The sequence below is a fragment of the Balaenoptera ricei genome, chromosome 4 (genome assembly GCF_028023285.1).
Source record: "Balaenoptera ricei isolate mBalRic1 chromosome 4, mBalRic1.hap2, whole genome shotgun sequence".
Classification (NCBI taxonomy): Eukaryota; Metazoa; Chordata; class Mammalia; order Artiodactyla; family Balaenopteridae; genus Balaenoptera; species Balaenoptera ricei.
In genome coordinates, this window is record NC_082642.1 from 156,528,423 (window position 1) to 156,553,792 (window position 25,370).

The following is a 25,370-nucleotide window of genomic DNA, read 5'->3' on the forward strand; positions in this document are numbered from 1 at the left end:
CAGGGAAGGCTCTGGTCTGAAACGGGAGGATGGGCCTGACACATTCCCAGGAGCAAGGAGAGCCAGTGATTCTGTCCAGACCCCCGGGAGTGACACCACACTTTCCCTGCGTCGTATTTTCCTTCTTTGCAAATTCTCACTTCTAGGAGTCACTAAGAACATGCCTCCGGAATTCTTCTGTTATTTATATAAAGACAGGGCTTATTCCCACTTTAGATTGTGACAGGGAGGGAAAATGAGAATGAAAATATACTTTTAAAAAGTAGCATTATTCTATTTCTTGTATTTCTGTGATTCCTCAAAGCACAAAAAACATTTATGTTTGGACTCAACATTTTCAAAAGAATGTACCAATGGAAGGACTCCATCACAGGAATTGAAAGGATGTAAAATCAGTTTTCAAAAATTTTAATACAAAGAGGAGATTGACCTAAAAAAACTGTGGAAGGTTACCTAGAAATAGGGTTAGTTGGTTACATCTTAGTGCATTAAATTAAATATATTTGTATTAGTGAAATGAATCCGAAAGCATATGCTGTATTTTTCTGTCCTACCCCATGTAACCATGAAAATGGAATGTGGAAATTAGATGCCCAAAGTCTCCCAAGGCAGTTGACTCCTGCTTTCCTGGCTGGAGTTCTTCCTGCAACAGACCCAGAAGAACTTGGTCCAGCCTATTTTAAATGATAAAAGTAACATCGTATTTCTTCCCTTATCTTAGGAGACATGTCCATATTGGACAGATGTTTTCCTTTTATTCTTTGATTTTTCATTCTAACACCTGTGCCCCATTTACTAATTTATCTACCCTATTTGATTTCTCTGATAAGATGGGAAATGTCACACAAGATGGCTTAATGATGGCTTTCTAAGAAAATTAAGCACATTAGCAAATCAATGAAGGTAGAACATACCCTCACACCATACACAAAAATACTCAAAATGGCTTTAAGACTTAAACATAAGACAGGACACCATAACACTCCTAGAAGAGAACATAGGCAAACTATTCTCTGACATAAATCATAGCAATGTTTTCTTAGGTCAGTCTGCCAAGGCAATAGAAATCAAAGCAAAAATAAACAAATGGGACTTAATCAAACTTACAAGCTTTTGCATAGCAAAGGAAACAAAAAGACATCCTACAAGATGGGAGAAAATATTTGCAAACAATGTGACCAACAAGGGCTTAATTTTCAAAATATACAAGCAGCTCATACAACTCAACAACACCAAAAACCAAACAACCTAATCAAAAAATGGGCAGAAGAACTAAATAGACATTTCTCTAAAGAAGACATACAGATGGCCAACAGGCACATGAAAAGATGCTCAACGCTGCTAATTATTAGAGATATGCAAATCAAAACTACAGTGAGATAGCACCTCACACTGGTCAGAATGGCCATCATTAAAATGTCTACAAATAACAGATTCTGGAGAGGGAGAAAAGGGAACCCTCCTACACTGTTGGTAGAAATGTAAGTGGGTGCAGCCACTGTGCAAAACGGCATGGAGGTTCCTCAGAAATCTAAAAATAGAGCTACCATATGATCCAGCAATCCCACTCCTGGGCATATATCTGGACAAAACTATAATTCAAAAAGATACATACACCCTTATGTTCATAGCAGCACTATTCACAATAGCCAAGACATGGAAGCAACCTAAATGTCCATCAACAGATGAATAGATAAAGCAGATGTGGTACATTTATACAATGGAATATTACTCAGCCGTAAAAAAGAACAGAGTAATGCCATTTGCAGCAACATGGACGGAACTAGAGATTACCATACTAAGTGAAGTAAGTCAGACAAAGACAAATATCATATGATATCACTTATATGTGGAATCTAAAATATGACACAAATGAATTTATCTGTGAAACAGAAACAGACTCACAGACATAGAGAATGGACTTGTGGTTGCCAAGGGGGAGTGGGGTGGGAGAAGGAAGGACTGGGAGTTGGGATTAGCAGATTCAAACGATTATATATAGAATGAATAAACAACAAGTTCCTACTGCATAGCATAAGGAACTATATCCAATATCCTGTGACAAATCATAATGGAAAAGAATATATAAAAAAAGCATATATATATATATGTATAACTGAATCACCCTGCTGTACAGTGGAAATTAAGACAATGTAAATCAACTATACTTCAGTAAAAAATGAATAAAGAAAATTAAGCACATTAAATAGTGTATATTCATTTATTCACTCACTCAATGGGTGCCATTCAATTCACTTATAATACTGAAGGCCATATTCACTTTAGTTTGGTCTTCTCATTTGTTCTTTGTGAAAAGTAGGGTTAGTATTTTATGAGAACCAGTAAAACTACATATGAGCCAGTATTTTGAATACTTTTATTAAAATTACTACCTATCCATCTATCATTTAGATTATTTAAAATAAAAATTTTATTGATTAATTTTTTGGCTGGGCAGATTTCATGATATTTACATTTACTGGGAGGTATTTGTTATCAGAAAGGACTGTGCTGTCCAGAGCCATCAGAGGGGCCAGCATCCAGGGTAGAGAGAAGAATCGGGGCTGTTATTCACTGAACCAAACTCATATCCTAAAATGCTCTCCCAGTCTCCATCCTCCGTGGCTGTCAAGACAGTGCTGGGAGATGAGTATACACAAGGCTATGCTGTTACAATGGCTGCTGTTTGTCTATGACTTAATGAAAAGGACACTCAGATCGGACCTAGTGGAAGAATTCGAGCTTCAGCAATGACAAACCAAGTTACTTGCTCAAGATCATTTTTACTCAATGTAGAGGGGAGAGTAATATCTAATTATGTTGAAGTCTAATCCAGCACTTTCCATACTGTATCAGAGTATCCTTATTATATGTAATTTACTTGCTGTAGATGCATTTAAATTATGCTAATCCTACTTTATGCATAATGTAATGAAATACTGACAAGTTATACTTTTTCATATACTCTTTATTTTCACTGCAAGTGTTATATATTCATAAATGTATGACACTAAGTTTTCATGGCTAAATGATGCATAGTGTAATTGTCAACAGACAATTAAATAAATTTTAATAGTATCCTGACCATAAGCAATTTTTACCTTAATGTCCCAACTTTAGAAGCCATTCCACTTGTTAAATGCGATGTTGATGTACTAAATAAAGACCTATGGCTGGTCACCAGTAAATGTCCAAAGTGCTCTTTTCGTTCCAACCTCATGATTCCTACTCACTATTCTTGTTTGCATTTCTGATAATACGTTCCATCAGTCAAGGCAAAAATACCATCCTTACCTCCTAACTTATTGTAACCTAACAGTTTATAACTTGTTTATTTATTTATTTATTTTAACATCTTTATTGAAGTATAATTGCTTTACAATGTTGTGTTAGTTTCTGCTGTATAACAAAGTGAATCAGCTATACGTATACATACATCCCCATATCCCCTCCCTCTTGTATCTCCCTCCCACCCTCCCTATTCCACCTCTCTAGGTGGTCACAAAGCACCTAGCTGATCTCCCTGTGCTATGTGGCTGCTTCCCACTAGCTACTTTACATTTGGTAGTGTATATGTCAATGCCACTCTCTCACTTTGTCCCAGCTTACCCTGCCCCCTCCCCCATCCTCAAGGCTATTCTCTACGTCTGTGTCTTTATTCCTGTCCTGCCCCTAGGTTCTTCAGAACCATTTTTTCTTTTTAGATTCCATATATATGTGTTAGCATACGGTATTTGTTTTTCTCTTTCTGACTTACTTCACTCTGTATGACAGACTCTAGGTCCATCCACCTCACTACAAATAACTCAATTTCGTTTCTTTTTATGGCTAAGTAATGTTCCATTGTATATATGTGCCACATCTTCTTTACCCATTCATCTGTCAGTGGACACTTAGGTTGCTTCCATGCCCTGGCTATTGTAAATAATGCTGCAATGAACATTTTGGTACATGACTCTTTTTGAATTATGGTTTTCTCAGGGTATATGCCCAGTAGTGGGATTGCTGTGTCGTATGGTAGTTTTATTTTTAATTTTTAAGGAACCTCCATACGGTTCTCCATAGTGGCTGTATCAATTTACATTCCCACCAACAGTGCAAGAGGGTTCCCTTTTCTCCACACCCTCTCCAGCATTTGTTGTTTGTAGATTTTTTGATGATGGCCATTCTGACCTGTGTGAGGGGATATCTCACTGTAGTTTTGATTTGCATTTCTCTAACGATTACTGCTGTTGAGCATCCTTTCATGTGTTTGTTGGCAATCTGTAGATCTTCTTTGGAGACATGTCTATGTAGGTCTTCTGCCCATTTTTGGATTGGGTTGTTTGTTTTTTTGATATTGAGCTGCATGAGCTGCTTGTATATTTTGGGGATTAATCCTTTGTCAGTTGCTTTGTTTGCAAATATTTTCTTTCATTCTGAGGGTTGTCTTTTCGTCTTGTTTATGTTTTCCTTTGCTGTGCAAAAGCTTTTAAGTTTCATTAGGTCCCCTTTGTTTATTTTTGTTTTTATTTCCATTTCTCTAGGAGGTGGGTCAAAAAGGATCTTGCTGTGATTTATGTCATAGAGTGTTCTGCCTATGTTTTCCTCTAAGAGTTTTATAGTGTCTGGCCTTACATTCAGGACTTTAATCCATTTTGAGTTTATTTTTGTAAATGGTGTTAGGGAGTGTTCTAATTTCATTCTTTTACATGTAGCTGTCCAGTTTTCCCAGCACCACTTACTAAAGAGGCCGCCTTTTCTCCTTTGTATATTCTTGTCTCCTTTATCAAAGATAAGGTGACCATATGTGCGTGGGTTTATCTCTGGGCTTTCTATCCTGTTCCATTGATCTATATTTCTGTTTTTGTGCGAGTACCATACTGTCTTGATTACTGTAGCTTTGTAGTGTAGTCTGAAGTCAGGGAGCCTGATTCCTCCAGCTCTGTTTTTCTTTCTCAAGATTGCTTTGGCTATTCGGGGTCTTTTGTGTTTCCATACAAATTGTGAAATTTTTTGTTCTAGTTTTGCGGAAAATGCCATTAGTAGTTTGAGAGTGATTGCATTGAATCTGTAGATTGCTTTGGGTAGTATAGTCATTTTCACAATGTTGATTCTTCCAATCCAAGAACATGGTATATCTCTCCATCTGTTTGTATCATCTTTAATTTCTTTCATCAGTGTCTTATAGTTTTCTGCATACAGGTCTTTTGTCTCCCTAGGTAGGTTTATTCCTAGGTATTTTATTCTTTTTGTTGCAGTGGTAAATGGGAGTGTTTCCTTAATTTCTCTTTCAGATTTTTCATCATTCGTGTATAGGAATGCAACAGATTTCTGTGCATTAATTTTGAATCCTGCTGCTTTACCGAATTCATTGATTAGCTCTAGTAGTTTTCTGGTAGCATCTTTAGGATTCTCTATGTGTAGTATCATGTCATCTGCAGACAGTGACAGTTTTACTTCTTCTTTTCCGATTTGGATTCCTTTTATTTCTTTGTCTTCTCTGATTGCTGTGGCTAAAACTTCCAAAACTATGTTGAATAATAGTGGTGAGAGTGGGCAACCTTGTCTTGTTCCTGATCTTAGAGGAAATGGTTTCAGTTTTTCACCATTGAGAATGATGTTGGTGGTGGGTTTCTCATATATGGTCTTTATTATGTTGAAGTAAGTCCCCCTATGCCTACTTTCTGGAGAGTTTTTATCATAAATGGGTGTTGAATCTTGTTGGAAGCTTTTTTTGCATCTATTGAGATGATCATATGGTTTTTCTCCTTCAATTTGTTAATATGGTGTATCACATTGATTGGTTTGCATATATTGAAGAATCCTTACATTCCTGGGATAAACCCCACTTGATCATGGTATATGATCCTTTTAATGTGCTGCTGGATTCTGTTTGCTAGTATTTTGTTGAGGATTTTTGCATCTATGTTCATTAGTGATATTGGCCTGCAGTTTTCTTTTTTTGTGACATCTTTGTGTGGTTTTGGTAACAGGGTGATGGTGGCCTCGTAGAATGAGTTTGGGAGTGTTCCTCCCTCTGCTGTATTTTGGAAGAGTTTGAGAAGGATAGGTGTTAGCTCTTCTCTAAATGTTTGATAGAATTCACCTGTGAATCCATCCGGTCCTGGGCTTTTGTTTGTTGGAAGATTTCTAATCACAGTTTCAATTTCAGTGCTTGTGATTGGTCTGTTTATATTTTCTATTTCTTCCTGGTTCAGTCTCAGAAGGTTGTGCTTTTCTAAGAATTTGTCTATTTCTTCCAGGTTGTCCATTTTATTGGCCTATAGCTGCTTGCAGTTCATAACTTGTTTATAACCTAACTGTTCTATAACAGAACAGGGAACGTGTCTGTCCTCAGGTATCTTGTATTATGCCAGGTTCATCCAGGCTCCATGTGAAGCTTTCAGGAGAAACCATCTGAAAGGACTGCAGGCTGATGAATGGAGTTGGCCTTGCTCTGAGTCCTTAGTTGAAGTTCAATTTATGTCTTGTCAGGGTGAATTAGCTGAGAGGTCCAGCCTTTTCCCTGGGATGGAATGGAGACAACCCTTCTAGGCTGAGTCTCAGCCAACTTGTGTTCCCAGAACGCCCAGGTGTGAGCCTGCATCCCACACTCTTGGTGGCTCAGCAGCCTTTGGAAAGCTGGCCAGCATCTTCATGCTGCCCTTTGAGGTTGGGAACTAAGAGGACTGCCCGCTTAGGTTGGGAGGCCAGCCAGGACCTTTAGGGCAGGCAGATTGGCAGCTCTGCTCTGAGACAGAGAACTGGGGTCCTAGGAAAAGGCCAATCACATGGCTAAACCAAAAGGGCTAATCTGATGGAGAGGTGTGGAGAGAGGCAGAACATATTCCAAAGAAGCAAATAAGCAATGAACGCTTTTACAAAAGGGATCTGTATATTATATACACGTGCAAAAAAGTAAGATGCTAATATAGTCCATGTAGGGCTTTTTAAGGTGTCCAGAGGTTGCCAAAGGAAAGGTACCCCCTCTTTATATGCATATTTTAACATGAAGGTGAACAATGAGTGGTTCATGTACTTATTTAACAAATATTGACTGCACTTCTACTGAGAATATAACAAACAAACAAAATATGCCCTCTACCCTCATAGAGCTTACAGTCTAGTCAACTGTAAGAAGTTAAGAGAGAAATATCCTACTCCCTGTGGATGACCAAGAAGTTTTGAAATCAGTTTGGATTTTTCTTCTCTCACTGTAGGGGAAAGAGGTAAGACTTGTTAATATGAGAAGGGCTGACAGTTCCTTATCTATTTGTCAGGCATACTGGTCATCAGGATTCTTAATAAAACTGCAGAAAATCTAACTCTAGAACCAATTGATTAGTTCATATAAGAAATGTAAATTTTGTAATCTTTTCATAGCCTAAGGATTAAAGCAAGAGTTTAAAAATTAAGTAAAATTAATTTCAAGGCAACCCTTTTGAATTTCAACTGACTTAGGAGAGAAAGATGTCGACTTACTACTCCAGTTATGCTAAGGTTAAGTTTACAATTTGGAAAGAAAGCGGTAGCAGGTAAATTGTACAGGTTACCTATTTTCTGTAACCTTAGTGGGGTTGGGTGACATTTATAACATGAGGCTGGAAGGAGTAGGAAGAGGAAATAATAGTTGTTGAACCTTTCCATGTACAAGTGCAGTATCGTCATTCAACGTACTTTAGCTCATCAATTGCTTCGAAGCCCGGCAGGCAGAGTCAGATTGCCAAGGTAGGTAGGGGTCCTTTGACTGTCACGAGCCCTCAGATCTTGGGCAAATCCCTGCAACCTGAGGAGGTTATACAGAACTGGGTATACCCAGCACACAGGTCCAACAGTATAATGCATGTAAGAATTGAGCAGAGCGCCTGGCAGAGAGCAAATGCTCAGGAAGACAGGTTTCCCAGGAATCCCAGCCAGGAAATAGCAGCGCTAGAAGGCGCTCCTTTCCAGTGGGGTATTCCTTTCCCTGGAGGAAGAGGGATTTGGATGTAGAAGTCAAGTGGCGTCTGCAGTTTTTTAAATCATTGCTATGAAGATCACTGGCAATAAGGCAGTTTTGTTTTTAAATGACAAACTAAGCCATTTTCCCATTGTAAGAGCTCTTCTCTGAAACATATACTAGATTGTCATGATGCCTCAATTACCTGGAATTATTGGGGATTGTGGAGGTGTGGTGCTCTAGTTAAAAGTATCCTTCAGATTTCCAAAATTTAATTAAATCCCCAAATACCCAGTGTTCATATTTTATGGAAATCACGTGTCTTCTGCAATGTTATTCATTCTAAATAAAATCTCAGTCAGAGAGGATGATATTGAAGGGCAGGAAAGTGGCAAAATCATTCTCAGGATTTTTACCGGGAGTCAGTTTGTTTTCAGCAATGCAATATTTAAGCAGTGGAAAATTTCATATTTTCAGGATAGCCTATGGCTCTAAAAAGATTTCTCATTCAAAACAAAACAAAACAAAACATTTACGTCAATAGGAAAAAAAGTTTCTGCCTTAAATTGCATTCTCTGGGTAAATGTTGCACGATATCTATAGTCATTAAATATTCCAAACTCTGAAAGTTTTATTTAATGAGCATATGTAAATAGCCTTCAAACTGTCCTCAATTTGCATAAAATGGGATCAGTTGATTCTGAGACTGACCAGAAGGTGACAGGGACTGTCAAAAGAGACTCGTTCTGTCAGTGTTTTTATACTTAGGAGACAGACTAAAATCCGAATTTTCTGAAAAACCAAGGAATTCTCATTTAGTTTTACAATTTTCAGGTACTTGATCAAATACGTGGTTATCAATAATCCGTAGCCTTCAATATTCTTTCTGATTCTGATTCTGTAAGTTTATTTTACTTACAACTCTTACTTTATCTCTTGAGTTCTTGCTGAGGCACTGCTTAGCAACTTTAAGTAATTCAAAATATGTAAAATTATGGAAAAGCCCTTTCTGAGCCTTCATCTTCCATAATATAGACAAGTTAATATGGTCCCAGTTCTTGGGCATCTTCCTGTGGGCTTACATTTAAGTGATGCTCGGATGCCCATTTCCTCTAAAATGTATCACACTTTTACTGGATCATTACTACCATTTATTTTGCAGTCAATGAGAGTAGAAACCCACGTGCAGAATGGCTGGTCTATTTGGGACACTGAATGTGGGTACAGTGGTCCACCACTGTACGCGCCGGTGTATTGTACCGGAGCATGAGTTAGACTCTCGCCATCTTACAGCCTGGTTTTGGGAGATCCTAAAAGCTAGGGGGCCTTCTCCACGTCAGTTTCTGAAAGACATGTGCTTCGGAGGCTAGCGCGACATAAGCACTTGTTATTCACATATGCACTCATTCATTCATTCATTCATGCAGACCTGCCAGCCACCAGGATCAAGGATAAATAAGACACTCCCTGCCCCCAAGGAGCTGACAAAACAGCAGAGGAGATGCGACAAAATGGACCGTAGAAAGCGTGTGACGGGGATCTCACAGAGCTGTCTCCCAGAATCATGGGTAACACAAAGGGTCGAACAATTAACTCCACTTTGGAGATTTACACATCTTCACAGAGGGAGTCAGGCAGGACCAGAGCACTGAGTAAGCAGGACGGGACAGGTGGGGGCTGGAGGGGGGGATGCTACAAACACTGAGAGCAGCAATGACAGCTGAGGAGAGAAGAGGACAGCACGGTCCCCGAGAACTGCGGGAGGCGAGGGTGGTAAACCTGAGACAGGATGCCGCAGCCCGATGCTGGTGGCTGGGGTGTCCTCTGGGGTTTGGTCTACAGCCAGTAAGGCATGTGGAACCTCTGGCGGACGTGAAAATTTAAACATTTGAAACTTCTCTTTGGTGAAAGAAATAACCAAGTTAAGCAGGAAAAGTTGTTAATTTCGTTCAATAGAAGGTGTATGTTACAAAAGTGTTGCTTGTACAGGGATAATTAAACAAAATTTAACTTCTGTCTCTGATGTTATGAAATGTCCGCCAAGCTGCCCCTGACCTTTAAGAGGTTTAGTGTCTAAAATGGCTATATTCCCACCCAAAGCCCGGAGCTGTTCTTCCCTCTATCTCATGTCTCTTCATTGAGCGCATCTTTTACTTCTGATGAGTTTTCTTGTGACCCTCAATGAGTTTCTGCCTCAGTCCCCCCAATATTTCCATCCCGGCTGACAGATGTGTGGCCCCCTCCTTGGGCTAACACAATTTCTTCCTCTTTCTTTACTTCTTTCTCCTCCTTTCCTATTAGCCTCTTTACACAAAATGTAAATCTGGGACTTTAACGCCATAAAATAAAGGCATATTTTATGTAACGTATCATACTTTGGATTACCTAGACTCGCATACAGTTTGGTTGAATCAGTGACACACTTTCATGACGCAATCAGGCCAGTGTGAAATGACAACCAATCAACGGGCAGCCCCTACTCCGCTCAGTGGTACCCACATCCTTTTCTGCAGCCTGCTACCCTGTGAGAACTCACGGTTCCATGAATAGGACAGCAAAACCAGTTCACAGTCTAATGGAGGTGAGGCCTCCTTTCAATAGCCCACGACTTGTTCATCCTTTTGACATTCAGAAGAAATTTAACTGCAACCTACTGACTTTTCCTGCTGCTTTTCTATGGAGACAGAAAGGATGCAATGGCTTTTAAAGCCTCTGAAGTTTCTATTTTTAGTTATAAGAGCTCTGGGGACAGACACCTCTCTCCTGCAGGACACAGAAAGCTCTAGGGGCCACCGTAATAGCTTTTCAGCGGCAAAAGGCAAGAGAATGCGGAGGGCTGGTGGAGGAAACTTCCCAGCCTTTAACACAAGACACAGTGAGTCAGCATTCCGTTTGCGCAGTGGCTGGGCTGCGTGTGGGGCTGTGGCTTGCTGAGTGCCTTTTATCGCGCAATGTGTGATGCTCACAGCGGCGGACGTGCTCACAGACGAATGGCCCCCTCCCCACCTGGCTCGGCCGGCCCTGTCTGAGCAGCTGAACAGTCGCGGTGTGCTGCCCGCTGGAATCACAGCTCAGTGGCCGGGCTGTAAAAAGCCAGCACAAAGGGGCTTGCTGCCCTACTGTGTGTTAAAACCCAAGGTGATGTCCACCCCAACGTTGAAAATCCTTTTTTTTTGTTGTTGTTGTTGTTGTTGTTGTTATAGAGGCTGGTCATTTTATGAAAGAGCTGACGCTAGAAGGAAAAAACCCAACAAGTGGTGCAATGAATGAGGTTTATAATGGGACAGAGAGGTGGGCAGTTTGAAGACCTCACTGTGGCTCTTACCTTCCTCTCTGAGTGAGAACACAGACAAAATGGCGAGGAAGGAGGTAAGAAGAGAACACGTGCGATGAGAGAAACCCAGAAGTGGAAAAGTAAGTGCAACATTGCAGACGTTCTGACCCAGTAACAGCATTCTAGATAAAACGGAATTTGGGCTAAGGCAGTTGGCTCCAAGACCACATGAAGGGGGTGACTAATTCTCTAGCAGTTTCACCCACCACGTCAGTGACTTCAAGATCCCCGGGGCAGCACTACCTAGTGTGCTGGTTTGTGATGAGCTCGGGCCAGAATATCAATCAACGCTGTTTCCTTCACCGAGAAAGTTTTGCTAAGGAAAACATGTCTGCCGGAGGAAACAGCATGCTGAATGGTGTGCTTGCTTGCATTGTGGCTCACGCTTTCTCTCCCAGCAGCTGGCAATGAGCCCTCAGCTCACCAGCAGCCAGTCTGCATCTGCTGGCCATGCTGGAGGGACCACTGCCTGGGACGGCAGCTGGCCCAGCGCCGCCCCCCTTCCCTGGGTGTGTGTGAGGCCAACGCTAGCTAGGGGCACAGCAAGGACCTCTGTCCTCCCTGCCACTTGGTGGGCTGTCTACCACACCATGATTTGCCATTTAGGAAAAGCAATTAGGAAACGTTTCCACTGGCATGAATTAACGAGTGCGGTCATGCACGTCCGTTTCCCGATTTGCGAGTGGAGAGCAGCGCTTAGGACACAATCACGATTCAAAGACTAAAAATCAGGCCCCCAAACTTCACTCTCTGTAGATACAGAAGTTGCTGTAAATGTATTCAAAATGTGGATACAAATACTGGATTTTAATAAAAGGGCTTTTAATCTAACTCTGCCACATAGAAGTTTCATATGTATAAACTTGCTGTACACCTGAAACTAACACAACATTGTAAATCAACCATACTCCAATAGAAAATAAAAATTAAAAAAAAAAAAAAAGGTGTTCGTGCCTTGGCATCATAACACTTGACACGAGTGAAATGCTCTCCACCCTCCATGGAAAAAGTGCCAGGAAGACAAGTGTTTGCTGAGTTTACCTTCCAGGTGACCCTGATGCTCTGAGATGAGATGGGCTCCAGGTGAACTTCCTGAGGTGGGCCGTCAGGAGCTGTAAAGACCAAAACCCACAGACCGGTTAGAGATGGGTTCCAGAGCGTATAGGAACCCACGCAATAATACGCAGGCCCGGAAGACAGGCCACAGCAGCTTTAGTGGGAAAACCAATTTTGCAGAGTCACTGCGTACGTTTACCTCGCGCTCACTCGCTCCTAGAAAAAATAGATTCTGAGGACTCATCCTCGTATTCTTCCTCACCTTGTCCTTGACAACTTGGTGAATAAATCTCAAATTAATAAACCCGTAAAACAGGAAATTATAAAACAACACGTCTTTGATAAAACTCTATAGTGGCTGCTGAAGACCTCTCTCGTTCCTTTGGAAGTTTTGTTTAGTGACGTGCATTGGGGCCCCTCAGGATGCTCAGAACTACTTAGGGAAGAGAAAAAAGGCTTCTGAGTCTCTTTGATGGCTTTAGTTCTCTACGCTTCCAGTGGGAAACTCTTATTAACCTGGGGCTGCAGCCACAGAGGACAGACACGGTGGAAGAGTAAAACAAAGCAGGCAACTCACTCCAAACTATTTCCAGTGGTTGCAGGGGGGCCACTTACCTCCCAGGGACAGTCAATCACTAGGTACTAGGGATGTACCCTGTCCTACGTACACAGCATGGAACTTAGAGAGAGGAGACATCCTTGTCCAGCAAGAGTCTGTAATCTACTCAGAACACCGGGCCGAGCACACAGAGAGGAAGACGTGGATACAGCACAGCACATACGCAAGTGTCTTCGGAGAAACGGAAGCAGACAGTAACCCAGGGGTCAGCAGGGAGAGACCCCAGTGGGTGATGACATATTGTCCGAAGGACAGTTTTTCAATCCCTGCTGAGCTACGAAAGGGCCATTTCTGTGGATGTGGAGATGCCAGTTTGCAGAAGGGTGAAGAACACTGGGAGATGAGAAATCAGGAATGGTGAATGGAAGCCAACCTGAAGGGTTTGGAAGTGAGAGGAAGGGGAAGGAGAAGGGTCATTTTAGGGGAGATGCGAGAGCAAGGGAGACACGTTTTCCGTTTTTCAGAGAAAGGAGTTTTGAGTGACACCACAGTGCAGTTGCTGAGTTGGTGGGTGTTTGAGTCTTTCTGCCTGAGTTCAAATTCTTGCTCCCTCACTTAGTAGCTGGGTGGTTTTTTCCAGGTTACTTAATTTTTCTGTGCCTCAGTTTCCTTTTCTATATAATGGGACAATACAATTTATGTCAGGGTTGTTATGAAAATAGTGTCCTCAGAACACATAAGCAGTAACGATGATTATTATTCTCACTGGGTGTTTTTACGGGGGAAGTTGGAGAAATTCAAATAGCCAACAGAAAAGTTACACTCGAAGGGACACTGTCCCAGCAGAGAAGCGAGAGGACAGAAGCAGGAGGGGAGGTGGTGACGAGAGGGGGGCGTAGGGGCCAGAGCCGCTGGGATGGGAGGAAGAGGAAGCAAGGAGGAGCTTTGGCAGACCTGCTGGGGAGGGAAGTAAGGTGAGCGAAGACATAGGTACGCTTGCTGCTTGGAGGGAACAGGTTCAAATCTGATAGTCTCTCTGTTCACCAGAATCCTAAGGGGCAAAGTCAGGGGAGAGTAGTGGGCACCAGGAACACAGTAGAGGCTTGGATGGTTGCAGTGGCCTGTGGAAAAGAGTGTGCCCTGCACATGAGAGCACTGACCCACTGGCGGGGGTGATTTCACCGATGAGGATAGTGGGCACTGGAGCCAGCAGTCCCATTGTGGGGCTTTATGAGACCACTGATGGCTGTGGGAGAAATGTCGCTGGGTGAATTGGGGATAAACAGTGACAACGGGAGAGAAGCAGCAGATGCTGGAATTGTTACTAAGTAGAGTAATAAAACCTGAGGGCCACTCCCCTACACGAAGGAAGAAAGGAGGGGGGCAATTCCACAGTCGGGGCTAGTGGGACTGGGGGGGAATGGTAACATGAGGGTGCAAGAGAGGAAGCCGAATTTCCAGAAAAGACGATTCATTACATTTGAGAAATATGAACTTGAAGGGAAGTGGGGACATTGTACTGAGCTGTCTGCTCAGCTGCTGGAAATGTTTACAAGAACCAGGGAGAGAGTCAGGTCAGCAGGTTGCTCCCTTCTGCCCGCCCTGCATCCGCAGTCTAGCGAAGCCCTCCCCGAAATCGGCTCTTAATGTCTCTGTTCTCTGCTCTCCCTGTCTCTGTCCTCACTGGGGACATAGCCTCTGCTCTTATAGCCTGCTCCAGACCAGCATCTATGCCTGGCCCAGGGGTCAATTTTGTTCCTAAACATTAATTCTGGTCTTCACTTTACCTCTTTAAAGGGGACATGGGCCCAGCGCATGCTTCAAACTTCTCGCCCCTCACACTAACTTTGCCCCTCTCTGTGTCCTGCCTTCCTCCGCAGGTGTCTGTTCTGTGCACCCCACCTCCACGCACCCTATGTCCCAGCCAGGTCCAATACCTCAGGGGAACCTAAACACCCTGCCCCCAGGCAGATCGGAGCCTGTCTTTTGTCTCCATCAGTTTCCTGCCCGTGCCCACAAGCCCCCGCCTCAGCCTGGGGACAGTCTTTCCCTCTTTTCCCAACAGACTGGAAGCTGTGCGGCCTCAGGAACCCAGTCCAGAGAGAGTCCTTGCTTTGACGGGTGAAGCAGCGCTCGGATGCCGAAGCTCAGAGCACACTTCTCCCTCCCCAGCAGGGCCGAAGCTCAGAGCGCGCTTCTCCCTCCCCAGCAGGGCCGAAGCTCAGAGCGCACTTCTCCCTCCCCAGCAGGGCACAGGGTAGCTAGTTTTCCAGGGGTCCTGCAGCCTCTTGGATTTATCGATTCTCCAGGTGAAAGGCTGTGCTAGCACCAAAGCTAATTTCTGGAACAGTGACCCAGGGAGAGGCTGGCATCCCGCTGACTGCGGTCATTGTTATGTGTCTGCACCACATTTCTGCTCACAGGGTCAAGCCCTTTATGCGGGAACATTTCGCTATCAGATCCAAGGAAAGCACGTGGAACAGATTTCTCTCACACACCGAGAGTTCTGTGGTCAGCGAGAAGCATGTGGTTCATCCATTAAAATCCTTGAAAAATTATGTGGAGGTCTGACGGCTATACTGATGCTTGATTAGTTTAATTTAATTATGCTAAATCACACTGAACAAGGAACCTGCTCGCTAGAAATCGAAGGCACTGTTGGGGCCACATCCATTCCACATCCTTTGGCCTTTGCTGCAGCCTTTTCAGGGGCATGGCAGGCAATAGTCACAGCCTTCATTTTCTCGTTGAGACATATTCATAATTAAAAACAAAGGTACTAGGAGAGTGTTTTAAAAATGTCCTTGATTCTATCAGAAAACATAAAGTGTGAATTGGGGACAGTTTGTTTTTTCAGTCTGGTCTGGTATTTTATGAAGGTCCCTGTGAAGTGGTGGAGGGACAGTCTCTGACTCCAGGACAGACATGACTCTTTGAAAGGACACAAAACCTTTTTTACTTAGCCTATAAATACTTCTGTGATTTGTTAGTAATTCATTTATTAGTCTGCCTAGTCTCTGAAGTGAATGTACTAAGATCTCCCCTCTCTTAAAAATAAGGTGATAGAAACTATATTAAAGGCAGAGACTGAAATAATGTAACCCATATACTCACAATGGCACTGTGCCCAATATAATTAGGAAGAGTTTTTGTTTGGGTGCTGAAATTTCTACTCTAAGATTCTAAAACATTATAAGACAAACCCTTTAAGAATGATATAAAAAATGAGTCTTCTTCGAGAATTTTAGTGCTTTCCTTACAACTCCTGCGCTGTAATTTTTTTTCATGGATCCTCATCTCATTGCAGAAGGACAATTTCTGTAAAATTAGTATCCAAGGCAGATTGAATTCCCAATGCTGACATGATTGAAGATCAACCATTAGGCATCCATTGATTTAACTAAATTTGAAAATTGTGTTGACATTTGACATTTAAGAATTTAATTAATGCTCTTGAATTGAAGCTGTACTATAAATAGAAAGCATGCTTTTTTCTTCTTTTTTTTAAGCAGAATATTTAGCTTTTTCCTGTGGGAAGAGAAAGCTAGAGGTAAGAATTAACGATGAATGTGATTTTCCAAAATACATAATTTCTGCATTTCTACAGAAGCCAAAACTATTCAATCTGTAAAACAGTAATAAATGAAGACTATAATTTACAGTTCCTAATTTTTTTTCTAGGCAAGGCAACTTCTACTAATTCTGTTTGGCTGAAAATACAGGGATGACAGACCCTTCCTAAGTGTCAAACCCTAGACGGTCCTCTATCCTTTCCATGCAGGGAAGGAACGCCGAGACTCAAGCCTCAACACTCCCCTCTGCCCGCAAATTATTCTCTCCTCCATGTATTGGTCTCCGGGCTTCGCCCAGAGGCTTGGGGCTTAGTTGCTTTTATGGGGCTGGGATAAGCCACCCCAGTGGGAGGCACTCCCAAACTTCTATCTCTGGTTCCTCTTGGGGAATTTACTGAGGGCCTACCGTGTGCCAGGTCTAAAACTGGGCAGAGACTGGGCAAAAATGGGCAAAAAAAGGGACCGACAGAAAACTTCATGGTCTACAAGCACATGCCCATCTCTGATAGAAGTAGTGTGGGGAATGCCCTGGCAGTCCGGTGGTTAGGATTTGGTGCTCTCATTTCCAGGAGTTCAGTTCCTGGATGGGAACTAAGATCCCACAAGCCATGCAGCGCGGCCGGAAAAAAAAAAAAAAAAAAAAAGCAGCCTGTGGGAGCAGAATGTGCAGAATATTCTTTGCTGGGCACAGGAGACCGAGAGAGAGTTCAGCAAAAATCAAAATAAAGCCAAGCACAGTTGACCCCTAGATGGGGAAAGGATGAATTCATTTAATGATTATTTATCAAATGAATAGCTTATTCATTTAAACTGTTATTTATTTAGCACCTGTTATGTGTCAAATGCTGTTCCAGGTGTCTGGGACACAGCAGTGAACAAAACAGACAACTATTCCTGCCTTTGTGGGAGGGACCAAAACTATAGATCCTAAACAAAATAAATCAGCAAATTATATGGTATGCTGATGGCACAGAGTCTATTTTTTAAAAAGGAGAGTGCTAAGGGAGGGAGGGGACCAAGAGTGCCTGAGCAGGAGTGGACTGACATTTAAATGGGGGGGGGGGGGTCAGGGTAGGACTCATTGAGAAGATGCAACTGGAGGAAAGACCTGACAGAAGTATGGGGGGGGGGGGGAAGGACATTCCAGACCATTCCAGAATAATTCCAGAATATTTTGGAACATGCCAGGATAGCTGACGGGAATACACAGAGCATGGATGAGGAACAGCAAAGGGGGCAGTGATCTATTTAGGCTTAATTTCCCATGTCTCTAAATGGAAGGTGGAGCAGAACGACGATTACAGAAGCAGGTTGCTGAAGGCTCGGGCATCGGGCAATCCTGGTTCTCAGCCGGCGGACCCTGTGCAGTGGACTGTCTCCTTGAAGAGCACAGATGATGCCACACGGGGCCCTAATGGGCCCCTCTATTCACGTGTCTATTGTGCGTCGATGCCTTTTATCCTTAAGCCCTCATCACATCCCCTCGCCTCAGCCTCCAGCTCAGCACACAGGAAACTCTCCCTCTAGATCAGAGCTGCTACTCTGAATGTGATGAAAGATGACGCAAAGCCTGTTAACTCAGTCCCGGACCTGAAGGAAACCCACCAGCTCCTTGTGGTAACCCTTCGGTAATCCTGACCTTCCATCTCCGATGCGTCTGAAAATTCAGTAATTATTCAACACTGAATTTTGCCCCGCGTCATTGAACATTCACGTTCTAGGGGGCAGAGTCATCATGAAAATGGTGACGGGATCAGCCACCCCCAACTCGGTCACAGGCACTAAGTGACGCGTGATCTTCGGGGCACAGCTGCCAATGGGGAAGCCGGTCTTGGGTGAGGGTCAGCATCAAAGAAACCCGGCCAGTCAGTGCCCTTCTGACCCATTAGGAGCTAATCTCCTTAATGCTTCACCTTGTCTCCACTTCCTCTCTCGACTTCTCCCCTCTTGGGGGGCTAAGGGTTGCTGAGGGGGGTCGAGAGGTGTGCTAGACATTGATCTGTGCTTCGGGGCTGTCTCCCAAGGTCAAGTGTGTCAGAGGGTCTGTTAATACGTTTGTGAGTGTCCCTTGGAAATAACCACACTGTTGTGCGTTTGGAACCATGCTGTTTTCCAACATTAGCTGGGGCTGCTGCATGAGTGGCAGTGATTCTTTCTCTCAGCTTTGCGATGGATGGCACAACAGAAATCCAAACCTGGGTTCCAAGACCTAAGTTAGGGATCTGGAAACTGTTTCTGTAAAGGGCCAGATCCTGAAGATTTAGGCTTTGCAAGCTACATGCAGTGTCTGTGGCATATCCTTCTTCCTCCTTTCTCTTTTTATAATGCAAAAACTGTTCTTAGCATGAGCGCTGTAAGTGGAATTTACACGGGTTGTAGTTCGCTGAACGCTTAACTGCAAGAAGGATGGATGCTGGTTAATTGGGACCTGTGGTTAGCCTCAAGGGTAACTGCTACCTACCCAGCTCCAGTTGCCAGCTGGGGTGCCTCCCGTGGCCCCAGTTAGAGCTCTGACGGGTGTGCCTTCTCCCTCCTGCCTCCCTCTTTGTCCATCTTCCAGACCTGCCCTGTTGCCTTTCTCTACTTTTCTCTCTTCATGACGCCATTCAAAATTTCAGCGTGGTTTTAATCCTCCATATATTTTCCTCACCACACACACACACACACACACACACACACACACACACACACGCTGCTCATTGTGTGTATTTCTAAGACAGTCCTGTAAGGCAAGTTTAAGGACGTTTCATCCACATATACTGAGCCATCTCCCTGTGTCAGACACACATGAGGGGTACAAACATGAGTGGCCCACGGCCCCCTGGAGAAATGATGGCTCAAAGGCTGTTATCAGAAAGAATTCTACTTGGTGCACTAACACCATCCCGGAGACTGGAAAAGGCACCGCACTAGGGGGGGTGTTTGGCCTGCTTTTCAAGGGAGAGTACAGAAAAGTAGGCGTAGACCTTGAAGGGCTTCCAGACAGGGGCAGGCGCAACTCACACACGGAGGAGGGGGCAGGAAGGGGGCTCATCGCTGATCTGGCCACAGGGAGTCCAGTGTAGCTTCAAGGTAGCGATAGGGTGGGGAGGACCCAGGCCTACACCTCACAGGCTCACTTCCTCAGCAGGGAGGCAGTGAGAGGCATCCTCAGGTGCCCTAGACTTGGGCACTGCATTACCATAAAAACGAGTGGGTCTACGGCTTCCAGAAGCTTCCATCTGGGGATTCTCACTGCTTAAGCGATGACCTCATTTCTTCCGGGAAAGAGGGCAGTAAGGGTCGGAAAAAGTTCTCTCGAGATGGCTTCAGCTCCCTAAAGATGTGCCTTTGGGGATCCTCGCCAGGAGGTGGCAGGAACAATCTAGGGCCACCGCAGGCAGTGCTAGAGAGGGTATCTTTGGTCAGGAGAGCTGTCCTCTGTTTTACGTGAGTCACACATAGGAAAATGACTTTTTGATTTCAGTCATGCAAACCTACACACCAAGACAAAGCCAAATTTCTGCTTTGCGTCTTTCCTTTGCACAAGCCTGACCTTTCCTTGCATTGTCTCTTAGCTCATCTGAAGAGTAAATGACGGGCTGTGGGGCTGCCAGCAGCCAGCACCCAGGTGAAACCCCAAAGGCCAGCCCAGGGTCCAAGCAGGGGGCTCTGCATCCGTCTGTCTGCAGAGATGCCTGGGCGCGGGCTGCACACTGGTGACCAGTGACCAGGAGCGGCTGTTCACCTGGCCTCCCGGCTGGAGAGAGAAGCGCTGCCATGGCAACTGCCAGCTTCAGGGAGATCACAGAGGAAATGACAGAATAAGCAAGAGCAGCTGCATTGGTCATGGCGATGGGGAAAGCAGCGCGAAATGCACCACCGGAAAAACATCGCTGCCTTGAGAAGGTTGTGGAGATGGGCAGAGTCGGAAAAGTGACTAAAAGGAAGGAGAAGGCTCAGCCCTGAGCCAAAGTTTTCATTTCGGGGCAGCTTATTCTCCCTAAATCCCCAGCATGATGAAATCCCAGGAAATTAGTGTGTTGTTTACATAAATATTTAAATAAGATTCTATTTTTGCAGGAGCCTATTAACACTCATTTCCTACTTATTTCTGAGCAATGCAATGTACTTTCAGAGACTGGGATTTTTCTTTCAATTAGTCAACATGTTTGCGGTGAAGAGGAGAAAGGCATCATTATGTGCATTTTGCTGATGAGAAATCACGCAGTTTCCGAGGGTTAAAAGTGGCTCACCCTCAGACTGGAGCATAACGCTATCCTATCTCCCATCCTTGAAAACAATTTTCAAGAACTGATGTGTTCTAGAGTTGAGAAATGAATACTCATCTGCAGTTCAGGAAAAATAGTAAATGTTAACCTACTTCCTTGAGGACCATGTTGATTGTGCACAGCAAAGGGATTAGATTTTTGCATTTGCTGTGATCCAGCAATCCTACTTCTTGGAATTTAACATAAAAAATAATGTCGCAAATGGGAAAAGATATATCACAAGGACGTTCATCACAGTAGTATTTATGATAACGAAAAATTGAAGAGAAGTGCAAATCAAAACTGCAGTGAGGTACCACCTCACCCCAGCCAGAATGGCCACCATCAAAAAGTCTACAAATAATAAATGCTGGCGGGAGCGTGGAGAAAAGGGAACCCTCCTACAGTGTTGGTGGGAATGTAAACTGGTGCAGCCACTATGGAGAACAGTATGGACTAACTAAAAATAGAGCTACCATATGATCCAGCAATCCCACTCCTGAGAGTATATCTGGAAAAGATGAAAACTCTAATTCGAAAAGATACACCCCAATGTTCACAGCAGCACTATTCACAATAGCCAAGACATGGAACCAACCTAAATGTCCGTTGACAGATGAATGGATAAAGAAGATGTGGTACATATTCACAATGGAATATTACTCAGCCACAGAAAAGAATGAAATAATGCCATTTGCAGCAACTTGGATGGACCTAGAGATTATCATACCACATGAAGTAAATCAGACAGAGACAAATATCATATGGTATCACTTATGCGTGGAATCTAAAAAATGATACAAATGAATTTATTTACAAAACAGGAACAGACTGACAGACATAGAAAACAAACTTATGGTTACCAAAAAGGAAAGAGGGGGAGAGATAAATTAGGAGTTTGGGATTAACAGATACATACTACTATATGTAAAACAGATAAGCAATAAGGACCTACTTATAGCACAGGGAACTATTCTCAATATCTTGTCATAAATTATAATGGAAAAGAATCTGAAAGAGAATATGTGTATATATATATACACACAAACATATATATGTATAACTGAATTGCTTTGCTGTACACCTGAAACTAACACCACATTGTACATCAACTATACTTCAATTAAAAAATAAATAACCAACATACCTAAAAATGTGGGGTTTGCTAAAGAAATGGTGGAAGGCAGAATTACATATTGTAGGAAAGTCCTCAAGAGATACAGAAGAGTGATATCTATGCGAAGTGCCATTAATGAAGGTAACAGAGAAGCAGGTGGTGGGAAGGGAGTCAAGAACAACCCCCGTTGAAAGATGCAGCGACCTCTTGTGGAAGTTTAGACATGTGGGGGTGACCCCCTTAATCTTGGTGATTTTGGAACTAGGGGTCTGAGACCAAGCTTCCACCTTCCCTGCAGCAGTAGGGACTCGCTGATTAGCTCTGACTGGGGGCAGGAAAAGAAAAGCTAGGTTTGGGGCTGGACACTCTTTTGCCCCCAAAAGCCGAGCCAGGCCATGGTTCCTTACGTTTCCTTCCCCAGAGAAGCCCTAGGGCAGCTTGCATCCTCCTGTGCTGCCAGGAGATGGGCTGGCAGGCAGTGGGCACTGTCACTGCCTAATTGCTCAGTCCTCTGCAAACAGGTTACTGCCACCCCCGGCAACCACGAGTGAACCTCCCTGTTGAAGGGTGTGTGTCCCTGTGTGTCCGTGTGTGCATGTGTGGGTGAGCGTGCACGCGTGCGTGTGTGATGAATAATTTAGTGTGTGATATCAACATATTCACAGGTAGCGCTAGGTGGCAGGATTGTCTGAGCTGCTCTCTCTTCAAAACGCCTACCTCTACCTTCAATGCCTTCAACACAATAAGAAATACTTTGTAGTAGGAAAAAAGTGCAATACTCTTGATGATAGAGATATTGACATTTCTAGTCAGTCAAATAATCTGTGCCTCCGTCTCCCGCCTCCCCACCCAGAGAATATTCTTGCCATTTCCTAGTTAAGGGATCCCACCTCCCCTGACTGCACAGCCACTGGAGCAAGACGTAGGCTCACGGTTCTCCTGCCCATCTGGATTCCAAGCATCCAGACAAAGGGATTCTAAGAACAGCGTGATTCTTTAAATCTCACCAGCTCGTTAGCCTCATAGGTCTTTCTTTTAAGTCTTAGGTGTGAGAACCTTGACCTAAGTCCTGTTTGAAGAGCACTGCTTTCAAAGTAGGCGGCAGAGAGCCATCTGTTTTTGATGGGGCGTAGAGCTATGGAGAGCAGTCATCAAAGCTGTGACCCTGCGTTAACCACCTGAGTCCCGCGAGCCAGCTCCCAGCCCCTGGGCCTCCGCCGGCCAGACGTACCTGCCTCGTCCGCGGTGATGGACAGCTCGTTGCTGGGCTCACTCTTGCCAATCCGGTTCTTGGCGTACATTCGGATGCTGTAGGTGGAGGAAGGGTGGATGTCAATGATGGTGGCCGAGTTCAGCTGAGGGGAAACATCTTTGGTTCTCTGAGCAGAATCCCAGGAGTCTTTGGGGTTTTGTTTTTCAAAAAAGAAGAGATAGAGATGTGAGTTTTTTCCCTCTGCCTCTGAAAGTTCACAAGTAGGAATTTTTAAAAAAAACAGAAAAAGGAAGAAGAAAAGAAAAAAAAGTGACAACTCAAAGTGAATTCTTAATGCAATGCTGCCAGGGTTCCGGCGGGCTGGCCATCAGAGGGGGCGTGACACCACACACTCGTTACCCACACTGAGGGGGACGGAGGCTGTGGGCAGCTGGGTCCAGGGAATTTTGTCCAAGGCAACACAACAGACCTCCTGGCAGAAATCACAGAGGAAAATAGAAGTGGGGGAGCTCATGCCAGTAAAGTGAAAAACAGCTACTTTCAAGCACTCATTGTACAAGATAATAAAAGAAAGCACGGCTGGGACAACCTTCCACCCAAAAGAAAAAAATCCCTGGTTCTAAAAGGTATTTGAAAGCCAGCAAAGCCTTTAGCCATGTCAGACCCCTTGTTCTCCAAAAGGAGAGTGGCAAAAATGAAACACATAAAAATACATAAAAACTCATCTCAGTCTCCAGCATAAATACTGGTTATCAAATGTACTTCTCAATTCTAAGTTTTGAAATCATTTTGTCTCCAATCCTTTACTGTAGGAATTATTTTTCAACCACAGCTAATTTTAAAGGCAGCATATGCCTCATACAAAGAGTTATAATGAAATCCATGACAGTGGTGCACCTGCTGGCTTTAGAGCTTCAACCCGCGACGAGCACATCAGCAAATGGTTCTTATTTCAGAAAGGGTTTGGGCAGGTGCTGATCGGGTGCGGGGGTCGAGAGATGATGATGGGTGTGGAAGAACCAAGATGCCCCTGAGATGGTGGCAGAGAGGATGCTTGTATACTCTCACCCTCCCACCCCACCCCAGGATCCCCTTGCACTTGCTCCCCTGTGCTCATCACACTTGTAAGAATTTCACTGAGAGTCTGTGTTCCCTGTTGGATTCTAAGCCCCATGAGGGCATGGACCACGCTGGCCAGGTTCACTGCTGCATCCCCAGTGCTCACACAGAACCCGACAAATAATAAACGCATGTTTCATAGATGAATAAATAAATGGCACACATACAGACCTCTGGGCCCTCGCAATGACCCCACTCCCTTTCCACATTAACGATGACCACGGAAGTTCAGAGGGCTGCTCTGTCCAAAGGTCATCATAAGGGCAAGAGATTGTCTGCACTTGCAGAAAGAATACGTAGCTTCAAGTATGACTTTGAGTGCTCTCACGTAACAGGGAATGGAGCCTAATGGAAACTAACAACTAATATTCCAACTAAAAGCAAAAGTACCATTTGAGTCCAGAAGACTGAAGATGGAAGAACGTGACATAAAAAGAGAAGATGCTGCAGCATAACAAACGGTGGAAGAACAGAAGGATAGGATTCAATAGAGGGCACGTGACAGGAGGAAATTCCATACCAATGGAATCTCGTATAGACAGGAGTCTTGTCCCACAAAGAGAAAGCCAGGCCTTCTGGAGAAGACGTTTAAGACAACAGAGAGGAAGCCCAGGCACTGCAAGATGCAGAGACGGTTGCTCACCAGCCCCAGGAGGAAGCTGACACTTGCCGGCGCTGACGGTTCGGCCCAGGCGGTTACGGAGGCTTCTGCAAGTGACTGAGCTACGCAGACAGGCCATCCTCCCCAAGGGCGTGTCTGTGACGTGGCTGAGGACCTGCAGAGAGGTAGTGACGGCTACCGCCCGCCTCCTCCTCCTGCCAAGGAAGTCCTGTGAACAGCCTGTGGGGAGTGACCAAGGCAGGGGTCTCAGGCAGGAAGTGAGTGGTCCTTGGAGAACAGGCTCTGTTTTCAGCTTCTTTCTTGCAATGATTAGACTTGGAAAGAAAAAGATGATGCCCATGATCACGACTGAAGGGTGGATTTTTTTGGCTAAAGATGAAAAGGTTGAGAAAGAGAAAGAATGGGTTATTCTGAAGGGTTTTAAAGTAACTGAATGAAGAAGAAGAAAGCCTAGTTAAATCTCCAAACACACTCTAGCAAGTGATATGGCATCACAAGAAGAATACAAGCAGGGCACTGGCTACCCAGGAGAAGAGCTTGGAAAGGGACTAAAAAATGCTACATCTGATCTCAGATGCTGACGTGCAAACGGGCAGGTCATGGATTA

The 25,370-nt window shown here is 44.0% G+C and overlaps 1 protein-coding gene across 1 annotated transcript in view; it reads right to left on the reverse strand.

Moving 5' to 3' along the window:
* DSCAM (DS cell adhesion molecule) overlaps positions 1-25,370 on the reverse strand; it is a 740,935-nt gene that overhangs the window by 115,255 nt on the left and 600,310 nt on the right. The window contains exons 16-17 of the mRNA XM_059920026.1: positions 23,041-23,208; positions 12,297-12,367 (exon numbers count right to left, since the gene is read on the reverse strand). Coding sequence (XP_059776009.1) covers positions 12,297-12,367; positions 23,041-23,208 — 239 coding nt within the window. The remainder of the gene's footprint in view (positions 1-12,296; positions 12,368-23,040; positions 23,209-25,370) is intronic.